Source organism: Exophiala dermatitidis (assembly GCF_000230625.1).
Source record: "Exophiala dermatitidis NIH/UT8656 unplaced genomic scaffold supercont1.6, whole genome shotgun sequence".
Taxonomy (NCBI): Eukaryota; Fungi; Ascomycota; class Eurotiomycetes; order Chaetothyriales; family Herpotrichiellaceae; genus Exophiala; species Exophiala dermatitidis.
The window spans coordinates 991,499-1,005,944 of record NW_008751651.1 but is presented as its reverse complement, the minus strand read 5'-3'; the positions used below and the strand labels follow the sequence as shown (position 1 = coordinate 1,005,944).

Here is a 14,446-nt window from a genome sequence, read left to right as displayed (position 1 = left end):
TTGTGTAAGATCTGACATGAATGGCAGTTCTCGCAGGGGTGTTTGTTCGGAGCCCAAACCCAGTGAAACGACGTCTCAACTCCACTTCATTTTCTTCTCTCTTTGACGGTGATGGTTGCCGTTTCTCGCAGAAATACTTGAGTCCATTCGGACATCGTCGTCTTGATTCCCAGCGTGCGCTGCGCTCTTCCAAGCCCCTTTGCCAGGAACGTTTCCCCTCGACCTTGCTCCCCATAGCGTAGAGATATGCTCTCTGACCGAAGATCCACCATCAGCTATGCCATTGACTTGCTCAAAGCACACCAAATCCGCCGCGAGAACCTGTTTCTACATGAGGAGTTGAAGAGTTGTCGCAAAGAAATCGATGTTTTACGCGAGGAGGTCAAAGATGCCAGGTCGGCCGTTGAAGCAATCGAGCATGCCTCTGACAAGACACGCTGCTTGTTTGAAGACCAGCAATCACGCTTGTCCAGCCAGCTCAGAGAACTCGAGGCGTCCCAGAAAGAATGCAGGGCAATGTTACAGAGCGAGATTTCACATCTCAAGACTGCGCAGGCCCAGTTCGGCGAACGTGCCCTGAAGCAGTGGGAAGATCTTCAGAAAGAGACGAATGCTCTGAAGGTCGACTGTCAAGGTAAACTTGACATCCAGCAGAGGCAGCAAGAAGAAGTATCGGCGTCCCTTGAAACGCTGCAACAGACCCTAGCTGGAAAAGTCGACACCTCCAGCTTTGAGGCGCTGGTACTTCGAGTAGATGGCCTCTCGAGACATCCACCAGTTGCTGCAGAGCGGTTGTTGTCTTCTGTCAGCCGTGTTCCAGACAGCTTTGAGCAGCCGCAGCAGCAGCGTCAATCATCTCCTCTGCCAGGTAAGCACTGAAGTGAGATTTTCAGATTAGATTGACCTTGGGCTTACCTTCACAAACAGGGCAGGATGACACACAAGTACGAGACTCTCAGGCCCAACGGCACCAAGGCAGGAATAGGAAACACATAATCCATGAGCGAGTTCAGTCACCTGCTTGTCAGCAGGTCCCTCAACAGAACCATGAGCGTCGCAGAGAGACTACATTGCCCGAAGACCTCGATCTTGATGAAAATGCTATCTCCTTCAGCTACGCTGTCCGAAGAGACTGCAGCGACGGGGACACAAACACACTGCAACTTCTACCACAGTCAGATGTTCAGGCCCCCCAACTAGTCCGAGTCAATCTCCTTCAGCAAAGGAGGTATGACGACTGGGACGGCTACTACTCTCAGGGGTTATGCCTGATTCAATCTCTCCCACGATCCTTCGAAGAGGCAATTGTGCGGAACTTCGTCAACGGCATATTCCACACCGTGCAAAAGAAGCAATGCGAGCGGTTCCTCGACGAGAAGGGATGGCTTTGGAACAATGTTACCTTGTTCGCGAAACTGTGTTCTCAACTTTACACCAGTGCCGGCATTGCTTCTGATGACGATCTATCAATGGGAGATGATCCCAATGAGGCTGGCGTTCTTCAACCACCCACAAATTTCACCGCGGCTCTTGGTACGCTGGGGAAATCCGAGTCCAAGGTTAATGAAACGGATAAACAATCTCACTGGCCCCAGATTGCGGATGGCTATCAAGCTGTGCCTTTTTCTGCTGGATCGCGTCGGGGCCAACGTCTGGTCGACAAGGGGAGCGTGCGCCAAAGCCAACCGCAGCAGCCGACGCAGGTGCAATTCCAGAAGACGAGGTCAAGACTAAAAATAGCCCCCGCTGATGCGTCACAGGACCTGGGAAGCACGAAAGTGAAAATCCAGTTGCGCCCGACTGTTAGATCAGACCAAAGCCGTGAAGTCGACCAGACTGTGTTGAAGAAACAAGAACAACAAACGGCCCGACAGAACAGCCCTGCGTCCCGAGACAAGAAACCCTACTTCCTGCTGCGTTCGGCGGTATGGGACAAGGATCATCCTGCAGGAAAGGTCGCCCGGAAGCCACCTATACCTACTACTGCCGTCCAGGAGCATGCCCAGGACCAGGACCACGACGACGATAGAGAAATGAATCAACCAACACCACGCCATAGAAAGAAGTCAACATTCATATCGACAATGGCATACAGAAGAGAAGATCCCGACCCCGGTTCTTCGACATCACCACCGATCATGGATCAACAACCTCAACCTCCACTATGGTCGATAAAGCCAACCACTGTGGCCTCAAAGTTGGCAGAAAACCGTGCAGTCTTACCGCAACTCGTGCCGCACAAGAGGGCATTTCACGATATGGCAGCACTGGCAGGGGACAGCAGCCACGACGAAGGTCAACGACTCCTAGAGATGACGTCCAAGCACTTCAGTCCGGCGGCTAAGGTGAGGCGCACAGGCAAGAAATACCTGTATAGACGACCGAGACGCCATCTCCCACTGCCGCCACCTCCTGAAATACCTATATTGTCAACGACAAGCGAGGACTGAAACGACGATACAAAACCAAACCTGCTGGTGATGATGACGACAAATTGCACCGTTTCCAGAGGGGCGGAGGTACGCCAGCCCAGCCTGGTAGGGTCTGCTGGTACAAAAGGGGCAAGATTAAACCCTGGTGGTACGGTGGGGCTCTGTAACCCCTGCATGGCCTCATCTGGGTTTGGTCTGATCTGATGATTTGAGCATACCTAAATGAGCAAAGATATAGTAGAGTGTATCATAGTATGGTATGGACTTTTATTGGTGGGTGCTCTCCCAGTGACGGGGAAAGTAAACACATTGACCCTAGCCAGGTAGTACCTTGGTAGATACTGTACATGGTCTTATGGATGGGTAATGGATCAGGCATGCAGGAGTATGCAACCATTGTGACAGGAACAGAACGGAAGATTCATATAACCAGTGGCATGGCCACTTTTCACAACGTCGGGCGGCCGACGAATGAACCAATTCTTCCTACTCACCAGGTGTTCTCCTTCTTCAATGTAGAACAGATGGCAACGGCAGATCAGTCGGTCAGCCAGCTCTGACCCCTGCAGTATTGCCGGCTCTCTCTTCTTCTTTTCCCATCTCATCTGGAGTACTGGTAATTGGTCCGTTCAAGTCTCCTTAAACACATACCCGCCCTCACTCGTATCATCCACGACCTCGACCTCAATATCCGCCTCAACAACTTCCAACCCATCCGCCTCCAACCCACACTTAACAACATCACCACCCTTCAGGGGTCCCACTCCCTTCGGCGTTCCCGTCAAAATGACATCTCCTTCCTCCAACGTCATGACTTTTGAAATATCACTCAAAATCCGGGGGATCTGGAACAACATCAGATTCGTATTGTCGCGCTGTCTCATCTTGCCATTGACGCTCAACCACAACAGCACGTTATGCGGGTCGGGCAGCCGATCGAATGGGATTTCATGGCTGATGGGCAGGAAAGTGTCGAACCCTTTCGCAATCGTCCAGGGAAGTCCCTTGCGCTTAGCTTCGTCTTGGACATTGCGCGCCGTCAGATCAATGCCCAGAAAGTAGCATCGGATGTAGTCTAAGATCTTGGGATCGGATTCCGAAAGATTCTTGAGAGGTTTGCCGGGGAGGGTTTCGCCGATCACGAGGCCCAGCTCGACTTCGTGGTGGACGGTCGTCCCGCGGGGGCGGATGATGGGTCCTTTGTCGGGAAGAAGGATTGAGGAGGGCGGTTTGAGGAAGAAGAAGGGTTGGGAGGGGCGGGCGGATGAGAGTTCGGTGATGTGGTCGCTACGAGAAAGAAGGTGGTCAGCATGGGTATACAATAGTAATATAATATCGCATTGGATTTGGATGATTTGTCTTGCGCCGCTGCTGCTGGTACTGGCGGTGCTGTTGTGTCAATCAGGCAATGCAATGCCAGAGACAAGTCGGCAACAAATGAATCGCATCAACCACCGCAGAGGCGTGTTATCGACAGGAAACAAAACAGACAAAAAGGCTAACGGAGGCAGAGGCATAGCATGGCATAGCATAGCATAGCCATAGTATAGACATACGCATAGTTCCGGCCAATGCAGATGACCTTGCGACAGTTGTTTTTGATGGCCGCCATGACTGTTGATGTCGATGTCGAGGTCGGTCGATAGAGACGGAAGAAAAGAAATAGGCCCTCTCTCCTCCTCTTGTCTATTCCCGATGTAAGGTTTTCAATGGGTCATCCCCGACGTTCCCTTCGGGCAGAGCTGGGCAACTGCAGGATACTGCTATGGTTGAAGGGTTCATATCATTATTATAGAGGTGGCATGTCGAGTGGGATCGTCCGGGTTCAAGTGCGGGTGAAATGCCGGCCGCCCACCCAGTCACGGTGAGCGGGTGCCCTCGGGCAGTGGATCGGTCGGTACCTGACAGCTTGAGCTTCGAGTTCGGAACATCATGTTCGGGATCGTTTCCGAGATGCGGCAAGTTGGACGAGAGTACCAGGTAGTGAACTCCAACAACAACAACAACATCAAACTTGAACACCAGCACCGACACACCGATCAACTAATACCTACCTAGGTAGACACCGTACGGTCATGCGGTCGCCGTGGTCGCTTGCTGCTCGCTTCGCTTCCCATTATTGTAACACAAAAAGCTATGACAGGATTGGTTTCAGGTTAGCAGTAGGTCTATGTTCAGGCAGCAAACCCGGCAGATGATCCTTTCGACATGTACATGTATTCTGTACAGTACGCGTCTCGCAACACGGCGTCCTTGGATGAGACAATAGAATCTTTAGCATGAATATATGATATCTATCTGCTTCTAACATAAATGAATTTGAAGCTTCATTCAAAGCGCCTTCCAGACCCGCTCTAACTCCATGCTATCCTTTTAAGCAACAGAAGGTGGCTAGCGATCCCCACGAGTGATCGCATTGCCCTCTCACGCATACCCTAACCGAGCAAGATTGTCGCGTGATATTATAGTCCAAATACTGGTTGAATAACTCAGTACCAGTCGCCGTCCGTAAAGAAGTCCGCGGTGTTCAACACCGAACATGTTGCGGCCTGCCGGAGAGGTTGTGCGGCAACACCAGCTTGATGATGATAGCTGCCAGTGCCGAGTATCTTTTCACGCTGGCTGCGGCATTGCTGACATGTCTTCGCGAGACGTGAAACTTGATAACCAGATGTAGACGGAACTTGACCTCATTATCTTCCGCAATCCGGCATTCCCATCAGGAGCCCAATGCCATCTTCTACATGGCAGCAAATTGTAGGGTTAATGGGCTTCCTTCAAAGCTTTCTGGAGGCGACCATATGCCTCCTTGTGCTGGCGAGATTGCCACACGTGTTGGCACGGTTGCATGAAGCCTTGCGCTGAAATCGACCCGAACTTTCTCCGTGATCATCGGTGCAATGGGACCAGTTCTGTCAGTCAAACTTGCCCGAGTGTCTCTCGAGATATGGAGGGTGGAAATTGCGAACAGCCCGATCTCAAGGTCAAGGGATATTCGCCAACGCCACAGCCACGGCGGCACCGAAAACGGCAGCCTCGACTGTGGGCTGTAGGGCGATCTTGTGTGAAGCAAACACCCTTTGCGTGAGAGAGCCGGCCTTGATCATTCGTTGGAGAAACCCCTGGCATCGGTCCTTGAAGCCGGGGTATTTGAGGATGACGCTTCCATTGCAGGCGATCGATGTTTTGGAACTTTCCTTTTGACCCGCTGGATTAATCTCGGGGTCCCGCTGCAAAGCCCACAGTGCATGGACAGCAACCGCAATATAAGCTGATGCACGGTAGGAAATGGACTCGGTCACCGATCGAAGAAAGGCAACCTCCTCTGCCGTCGGTATCATTTTGAGTCCGAAGGTCTTCTGGATGATGAGTGTGGAGTCCTCCAGATTCCTGGACCGATCCTGCTCCAACTGGGCCAGAATTTCGGTGTCTAGGGAATAAGACTCGGTCAGACGTTCGGGCATAATGCCTTGAAACAACCCGCCCATCTCCACGGCCTCAGCAATGATCAAGCGTAGCAGCTCACCAAGGTAACGACCGGTCGTCATGTATTCGAGAGGCTGAAAGTCAGGCATGTGATGTTGTACGTTCAATAACTGGTCCCACCGAGTCTGGGGTAGGATAGATTTGCCGAACATGGACAGCTCAGTGTTGATAATGACCTTCTCGGCTTTGTCGAACCAGGAAGACTCCCGCATTCCAAACTTGGACGTCCCCATACAAGCAGTAGGCAGGTATGCAGCCGCGTTCGTCCCTGTACCAAGAATCAAGCCCATCGAAGTATCGGGGTCAAGGTAGGCTTGAGATAAAAGTGTGGCCGAGGAATCATTCACAATGGCTTCGACCCGAACATTCAACTGTCTCTTAGCACACGCGCTCTCAACCAGTGTGCCCAACTCCATCCCTATTGTGTCTTCATGGCACGAGAAGCCCTTGCCCATGCCTTGCAGCTTGCCCCCACGATGGCTCGTTTGTTCAATTGGAAAACTCCAAGCCAGACCTATCGGCAACGGTTCGTCCAACGGCCGCGTCTCTTGTTCCTGCTCGAGCATCTCCTGTATCCTACCAGCCATCCAGTCGAAGAACCTTGCCGACGGCAGTCGGCGAATCTGTTCGTCAATCTTGTACGTGCTCATCCGCCTGATGGCCATAGGGGACGATTTGGCATGTCGACCTCGAAGTTCCACAAGAGCCACCCTGAAGGTGGAACCGCCGACATCGAGTGAGATGTAAGTCCCCTTCTCTTGGCCATTGGGAAGAGTATGGCAATAAGATGGCAACATGCACGCGTCACTGTCTCGTAGTTTGGCCTTATATTGCATACGTAGAGCCGAGGACATGGAGAGCATCCGCTTCACAGTACAAGGATATCTGAACAGCCGCATGATCTCGTCCCTAAGATCGTCCAACGTCCGAATGTCCTCTGTAGCCTCCACCACCGTCACCTCAGTATCGCACGTCTTCGGGGAGACATCCATCGACTTGAGGCTAGAAGGAAAGAAGAGCATGGCGGCCAGACGGCGCAGAATGCTGCGGAAGAAGTCGAGGAGAGTCATGGCTATGGAGGATGGGCGCAGGCGCCGTAAAGGTGTTCGTTCGCTCGCCCAAGGATCGTATAGACGGTCTAGTCGATGAGGACAGAAAGGGCAATCCCCGATAGCATGATGCACTGGGATGTTGTCTTGTTTGTTCCAGGAGACCTAAGGGACATGCTGTGCTACGAGCAGGAAACGCAGCAGAAGAACTGCTGTGACATGGCAGTCAATGGCTCAAAGAAGTGAGTCAGGACTAGCAAGCGGGCAGAGGTGACAGAGGTCGTAGTAGTAGCACCACAGCATCCCTATGGAGATACCGTCAACAATACAGTGACTGCTGGAGACACTGAGGTATCAGAAGAACGCAATTTTGTTGACTGCAACGATAGAAGGAGTGAGCAAAGACGACGAAGGCCGGCACGTGTGGTGTCTGGATAATGGATGCGAGAGTGGTAGAATTTCGGCAGAGGGTTGTTGCGGTCTGGTTGCTGCGTCGGTTCGAAGGACTACGGTGGCAGCCGGTGGTGGCAGAGAGTAGTAGGGAAGCCGTTGAGACGAGACAGACGACGCGGAAGACGGGGGAGAGTTGGTATGGTCGATGTCGTGTGTCGTGTATAGCAGGAGTGGATGGATGGAGATGGTCGTGGCTGCGGGAGAAGGAAACGCAGCGCAGCCTGCTACTCAACCACTCGTACCATTAATTGTACAATTGTGCAGCAACAACACAACTACCGACCACAGGGGCGACACGAGGTAGCAGCAGAACATTCCTAGTAGTATCGTAGGTACTGTACCATGAGTAGCATCCTATATAGCACAGTGTTGTACTGCGGTGGGCGAGTGTCACGGTAGAGTTGCAAGGCCGATACTACTACAGCTGCTACTGGTGAAGATCATTTTGCCTGCACAGCAGAGTTACATCCTCAGTGTCAACCAAACCCAGTCGATCCTCCACTCACCCTCCTTTTCTTATTAGTAGCTGTGACTGCTACTACCACGGTCCAATGCTGGCGCCACTCTCCGCTCAATATTTCATGCACTGGCAGTCGATGTAACTCGTCTAATCGACCATGGCTGTCCTTTTTCGGTGCTACCGTTCTGCTCACCAGCAATGACCACCTGCCGTATCGAACGGTGCAAGTCAACTTCCCTGAAGGACAATATTCGATAGCCCCGGGCATCCTCATGTTGCAGCTGTCGTTGGGGTTTGTGAGATTGGGCCTTGTGGCAATTCCGCATCTTCGAATGGTATACAGGGCTGCAATGCACGCCGTCTTGGAGGTGGTGGGATGCTCCTCGGTGCCAGCGCTGCTGGGCACTGTTTGCTTGAAAGAGGCGGGAGGGAGGGAGTCAAGCTTCAAGCGCCATTCTACTCGTTTTTGGTAGGTTTTGCTGTACTGACAGGTCACTTATCTTTTTTGCTAGCATTGCACCGAGTGCCACCAACTGCGTACTTCGCTCTCCATCGAACGTGTCCTTTGTGGCTGACGGTGTGACTGCTTGCTCTGTTTCTCTGACCAACGGCGGATCGAAGCTGGCAAACAGCCTTGACAGCCAGCACAACCCGTGCAGGTGTCAAGCCTGCGCTGAGGTGAGAGCATCTCACATTGCTGTTGGCCACAAGGAGGAAGAGCTGGATCTCGGCCGCGTCATGATGGTAGAGCAGGCTGTCCTCACGTAAAACTTCATCTACAACATCAAGCGTCTTTACAAATCTGCGAAAAAGGTGATAGTGACCAGCAGGGCAAGGTCTGCTCTATAAAAAGCACTCCGTGCTGCTTAGAAAGGGGATGCAGAATTATGACTCAATCACGGCTGAACATCCCGTTTCCGATCGAGCTGGTCAAGTTTGGAATCCGTCTTTTTGGAATAATATGGCGTTGAAGTGAGACAGGGTCTTGCATCTTCCAACCCAGCTATGTGTGTGAGCCGTCCCAGACTGGGCAGAAGAAGGCATTTGCGAGTCAAGACACAATCATGCATGGTCACTAGCCAAGCAGCCATGTGTCAGCCATGAAGGGACACAATGGGCCGTGCCGAAGATGGCTTGCTCTACGACATGCGTGCCGGCCTTATTCTCATCTACGTTTGACCCTTCAGCCGCGTTGAGGTCAGCGGTCGATCCTTTCCAACAGCTTTTCCATGCGTAACATCGAAAGGAGCAAGAAGCTGGCTATAGCTCGACTACTCAGCGCTTGTTATTTAGGCGACCATATCCCAGCAATCTTGACGACTCTGAGACAGACGCCAATTCACGGGCTGGTCCTCGCACGGGTTGGTTGACAACAAGGCCACCATATGTAGTCCAACCTCAAGATGTAGGGAAGCGACACGTCTCTGACCAAACCTGTTGCACTACGAAGCTTGACCGCCAATTTAGGAGGGCTTCAATAGCAGAATTACTGGAACTATCTGAATTTCCATAAGGACGCCCGCGGAATGGTTTTTGGAATATCTAACTCGCAGGGAGGACCGACAACAATGTTCATGCCATTATTGAGAAAGGCAACACCTCGAGAAAGGACATGGCCAGTAAATCAAGTGTTTGGCGCCGGCTCGAAATTGACATGCCACGAGCGCTACACCGCACAAGCTCGTTGCCACCTATAGCCAGCAACACCTACTCTTTACAAATCAACCCTTGTTGCTGCTAGCAGTAAGACCAGAAGAAAATCGACCCAACTATCATGTACATTCAATGACAACTGATCCTTTTTCCGCCTGCCCGGCCGTTGGGACATTGTGTTTCGGCAGTTGGGAACGATCCTGGCAGGGCACATTGGCGTCAGGGGAACCCTAGGTAGGATCTCTAACCACCATGAGCCTAGGGTGTCCTCCCTCGACATGGACTGAACAGCCTCTTTTCAGCCCTGCTTCCAATGCGGCCCTGGCCAGTCTGGTCTTGATCCGCCAGCGCTCGCCTAAATTCGAACCGTTGCTGTCTCGGCTGTTGTGGACAGGCTATACTGCGTTATGCTGTAGCGTCGTTGATCCGGCATCACGTCAGTTACCCGAATCCTGGGACCGGATCGTCGAAAGAAGCGAGACAACAGAACCCACAGGGGCTGTCTGCACCGTGCTCAGGCTGTCTCAGGCATTGTGTGTCCTTTGGCAGCTGGTCCGCGCAGCATTGTCCACCGAGCGATCCAGCTGCCACTCGACTGATGATGGGTATGACAGGGACACGTTTATCTATACATCTTATATGAGGTCCTGCTACATGGCCCAGTACGGGCAGAGACCCTGTGGATGCTATCGTACTAGTTGTTCATCATTCGAACACGACACACGCGTTGAGGCTAGTCACCTCGTGGCTGTTGGTGTTTGTTGTGGCCAATTCCTTGTTTACGGGATTTTAGGTAAACAAGACACACCCAGCACGCCTTTCCATCGCCTAGGATGCCGCAATCGTCTCCTCCGCACGCCGTCTGTTTGCGGTAGCTTCGTGGACTTTTGAGCCTAGCTGACCACTCAAGGGATCGAGGATTCAGCCCGTAACTTTGAACTACGGTATGACAGTCTCCCCAACTGCCCCAGGACTGCCGTGGACCAACCTCCGGGGCCAACCACCGGCTTTCGAGGCATCTCCGGCCCTGGTCGTGACACTTCAGTGGGTCGTGGATCCCTGCCGGGCCTACAGACTATTCCTTGTCATTTGTCCGACGCAAAACGCCTCTTTTTGCACAACTTCTAGCATCATCCTTGCCCACATTCAAATCACGAGAGATTTGGCTGCCTCTTGTTACAGCTTTTGCGCCCTTGTCAGTACTGGGATTTCCTTCTCTTTTCGCATGCCGGACGCGTCTTTCCTTTTCTTGACCAGACTTCGACACACCCACTCTCGTTTGCAGACCGCGTCCAACTCAGACGCATCATCTATGCCAGTTTTCCAGTGCGACCTAACATCCTACTTAAACACGTCAAAATCCCATTTGACGTTCCCGCTTGCCAACGGGATATCCGCCCGTGCGCGCAAAGAACCGCTCGCGTCAATGCGCAGAGGAAGGTCCCTTTCTTTCGTGTGTACTCCAGGGTCGAAACAGAAACATGGAATCTCGTCTGCGCAAGCTTCTTTCCCCGAAGAGGCCGTCGGCGGAGGATAGAACCGCTGCCGCCGAGCTAGATCTGCATAGTGTGCCTTACACTACAGCTCCCGCTCAAGGCAAGCTACCTGTATTCATCCACCATGCCCTGGGCAAAACTGCTACTGTCAAAGCCAGACCTGAGGCGACCGTAACGTCCACTGGGGTTCGCTCACTCTCATACGATTCTACTGTACCAGGAAAGCCGCCTCAACTCTGTGACAGGCCGCAACGAGGTAATGGGCCCGTCAAGCTCCAAACCAACCGACGTCTGAGTTCGGGGGAACTCCTCGTCACGCAGCAGGACTACGAGCGCACCTTGGACGATATCCGCCAGGGCGACTACATCCTGGGCGGAAAGGATCGAAGGATATCCCAGGCCACAACAGCTCGGCCCAGAACATTGCCTGTCAAAACCGTGGCTTCGCACTCCTTCTCATCTGCCCCGAGTGCGGCTTCGCGCACCAATCCTGGCCCTGCAAGTCCACAATGGGAACCTCCCTCTGCCATGAGTGATGACGCTGTCTTCGGCGCCTCGTCGAGTTCCGCACAACTTTTTGGCAACGACCATTTATATGAGAACCCGTCATGTGGTTCGAATCGTTCCACAACCGGACTCGGCATTTCCACGCTTTCCCCTCAATTCTATCCTCGACACATGGCATCCACGAGCTCCTTCCCCGAGCACCAGGAAGAGCGCCAGCCGGCCGTACAAGCTCTCTGGAGAGCTGAATATGGCCGACTTGCTTCTATCTACGGTCAAGCAGGGGTGAACCGGAACATTGCCCATGTCAGCCAGGATTATTTGAACAAGCCATTGCCGGAAATTAAGAGTGACAGGTGTGTGTCCTCAGTGAGCAGAAAAACCAGCTATTCTTCTTCGACGCAGTCCTTCCAAAACGCGCTTTCGCCGCAAGTTGGAGCTGGATCTGCGTCTGCATCTGCTTTTGCATCCCCTCGTCCAGGGGTGGGAATTGCAAACATAATGCCATTGCCCCATTTTGAGCACGGGTACCTTGATGACCATTCTGAACGCTCGTCGACCCAACGGCACTCGGCTCTTTCATCTACTGGCACCTCGTCTTCGTTTACCACAAGAACGAGCTTGGCCGAAGACCCCGCCGCTCCAACCAGCAGAGACGAGTTGCGCAAAATCGTCGACGAGATGCGCCTGACGTATCTACATGCCATTGAGGCCCGTACCCCTCCAACACCCCCATTATTTTCTAGTGCTTCAATACAGAATCCTCGGTCTAGGAAACAGACTCGGTCCTTGACTTCTTCCATGTCCGTTGAGAGCGGATTACGATCAGCCAGTCAGCGCCAGTCGAAAAATTCTCGCTCCAAATCCTGGCAATCTTCTGCCTCAATGCCACAGACATCATTGGCCTCTCTCCGCTCACATTCACTCAAGCCTCCGAGTAGGCGTAGAACGGCGACACCAGACGGTAGTCGACGGGCCTCCGACTTACCTGTGGCCGGGTTTGCGACTCTGCCTGCGATCCAAGCCAGCCCAGCACGGGGTCAGAATGGGCTGGCAACAAATGATAGTGACGACAAGGATAACGATGACGATGATGATGATGATCACGATGAGGGAAACCAGGACGATTGCCACGCTGACTTTGGTGCTGATGATCATGTCCAACTTGAAACTGAACCAGCCGAAAACGCTGCAGATGTAGATGTCGGGTTGAAACGGGCTGATTCTACGACTTTGGGTTCAATGGCTGCAAAACTCACAATTCTCGACCACAACCGTGCGTCGATTTCTTCTTCCTCCCAACAACTTCCTTCCTCCGTCTCCGTTTCGGCCTCAACCTCCTCACCAACCTTCTACATTTCGTCCGAGTCGGAGCCTGAGCTGGAATCTGACTCCGAGTCCGAGTTCGGATGCGACCCTTTTGTGACGAAAACCGCCGCCGCCACTTCCTCATCACCTCTCAAGCCATCTTCCGTTGCTGTTCCTCTGTCCCCTTCTTCAGCCGATCCATCTTACGATAGGCTTCCAGAACCCGAAAGGGCAGCTTATCCTCACCAAAAATCGTCAAACCCGGTTGAAGGTATACACCAGAATCCTGCAGGCCTGCAAAACAAGGCCGAAGCCTCTAACTATATTGGTGTTGCTGTCGACCTTGAGGTAGACCCTGACCTCGACCTCGCGTTGGATCTTGACGACTTCGAATCTTTGTGCAACGATTCCTTCAACGGGCCTGATCTGCGCTACAACGCGTCCAAATCTGGTGGCATGGGCACGCTTTGAGCGACTTTCTTATAAAAAGCGGATTGGTCAACAGACGGAACATAGCCGACGTGTGTCAAGGGACACAGGACACACCGGTCATCTATCTCTCCTTTGTGCCAAAAAGGAATGGACCCGATCAGCTGCTGGCAGACTTTCGGGCCTTGATCGATCCCAGCACCATACAAAAATTTTCTGGCCATGGACCGACACAACAATGGTTTGCTTCTCGGATAGACAGGCCTCTCCATTGTGTCGCCCATGACCTCGCCGATCTTATGTCAAAAATCGTCCTATTTGTTCTGTTTAGTTTGATTTGCTATGTTATATCACGAATGCTTATGGTTATGGTTATGGTTACGCTTTATGGCACTGATATGACTGGCTGTCCCACCACAGGTGGTGATTTATATGTATTTTCTTATGGACTCAAACTGGGACGTTTTTGTTCCTTTCATTTCCTGTTGTGAACCGGTCACTAGAGGAGTTTTATACGAACTTGGAATTAGACGAACTTGGAAAAGGCCGGAAGAACGAGGCTTGACGTCAAGCTGAGGTCTAGAAATGGAAAGGAAAGGGGAGGAGAGGGAAGCAACAAACAGACAAACGGCGAAAGGGCAAGTAGAAGTCTTGCTTGTGATCTCTCAAGCTGAGGAGGGCCATACAGCCCATCAAGGAGCTCCTGTCAGCTCGGCACGGCGCTTATTACAGTGACACTTCATGAGAGCTGAGCAATGGGAGTTACAGTACTTTAGGTGGCTGTTTATCTGTCCGTCTGTGTGTCTGCCAATCTCTTCCAAAAGGATGGTTCCAAGAGCCATGGCTGGAGTTGCAGCCATTAATCACTGCTAGTAGTACATCTCTGCCAGATTCTACCCGCATGGATACTTCCAATTCCCTTTACGGAAGGATGGGGGAGTTTTTGATGCAATGCCAACCGACTTGATGTCAACCACGTTCTGCTTCTGTGGTCGCTTTAGATGGACTCTACAGTGTCTACGCTCGTCTCATGTTTGACCAGATGACTTCCTCGAGGTGGTCGAACATAGGCCAGGTTTGGTGCGTAATTTGTTCCGCCTCCTGATCCACAAACTGCACTACAACCGTGGTTGTGAGACAGAGTCAACGTGTGAGCAAGACCAGAGACCTCTGACC

The 14,446-nt window shown here is 52.3% G+C and overlaps 4 protein-coding genes across 4 annotated transcripts; 2 read left to right on the top strand and 2 right to left on the bottom strand.

Moving 5' to 3' along the window:
- Positions 1–15: 15 nt before the first annotated feature.
- On the top strand, positions 16–3,660 carry HMPREF1120_07196 (uncharacterized protein). Its single transcript, XM_009161412.1, has 2 exons — positions 16–868; positions 928–3,660. Exons 1-2 carry the CDS (start codon positions 247–249, stop codon positions 2,448–2,450), a joined length of 2,145 nt encoding a protein of 714 aa, XP_009159660.1. The 5' UTR covers positions 16–246; the 3' UTR covers positions 2,451–3,660.
- Positions 3,062–4,044, bottom strand: HMPREF1120_07195 (acylpyruvate hydrolase; the record flags this gene model as incomplete). Its single annotated transcript, XM_009161411.1, has 2 exons — positions 3,062–3,719; positions 3,989–4,044. The coding sequence occupies 2 exons, from the start codon at positions 4,042–4,044 to the stop codon at positions 3,062–3,064; spliced, it is 714 nt and encodes a 237-aa protein (XP_009159659.1).
- A 1,372-nt stretch (positions 4,045–5,416) lies between these two features.
- Positions 5,417–6,988, bottom strand: HMPREF1120_07194 (hexokinase; the record flags this gene model as incomplete). The annotated part of the gene is made up of 1 exon (XM_009161410.1): positions 5,417–6,988. One exon carries the CDS (start codon positions 6,986–6,988, stop codon positions 5,417–5,419), a length of 1,572 nt encoding a protein of 523 aa, XP_009159658.1.
- Positions 6,989–7,804: 816 nt separating this feature from the next.
- Positions 7,805–14,246, top strand: HMPREF1120_07193 (uncharacterized protein). The gene has a single exon (XM_009161409.1). The coding sequence runs from the start codon at positions 11,015–11,017 to the stop codon at positions 13,310–13,312; it is 2,298 nt and encodes a 765-aa protein (XP_009159657.1). The 5' UTR covers positions 7,805–11,014; the 3' UTR covers positions 13,313–14,246.
- The last annotated feature ends 200 nt before the right edge of the window (positions 14,247–14,446 follow it).

Excerpts from the sequence above, each read along its gene's own strand:
- HMPREF1120_07196 (XM_009161412.1), top strand. The coding sequence starts at position 247 with ATGCTCTCTGACCGAAGATCCACCATCAGCTATGCCATTGACTTGCTC. Across the intron at positions 869-927 it reads TCAATCATCTCCTCTGCCAG|GGCAGGATGACACACAAGTA; the intron begins GTAAGCACTGAA and ends CTTCACAAACAG.
- HMPREF1120_07193 (XM_009161409.1), top strand. The coding sequence starts at position 11,015 with ATGGAATCTCGTCTGCGCAAGCTTCTTTCCCCGAAGAGGCCGTCGGCG.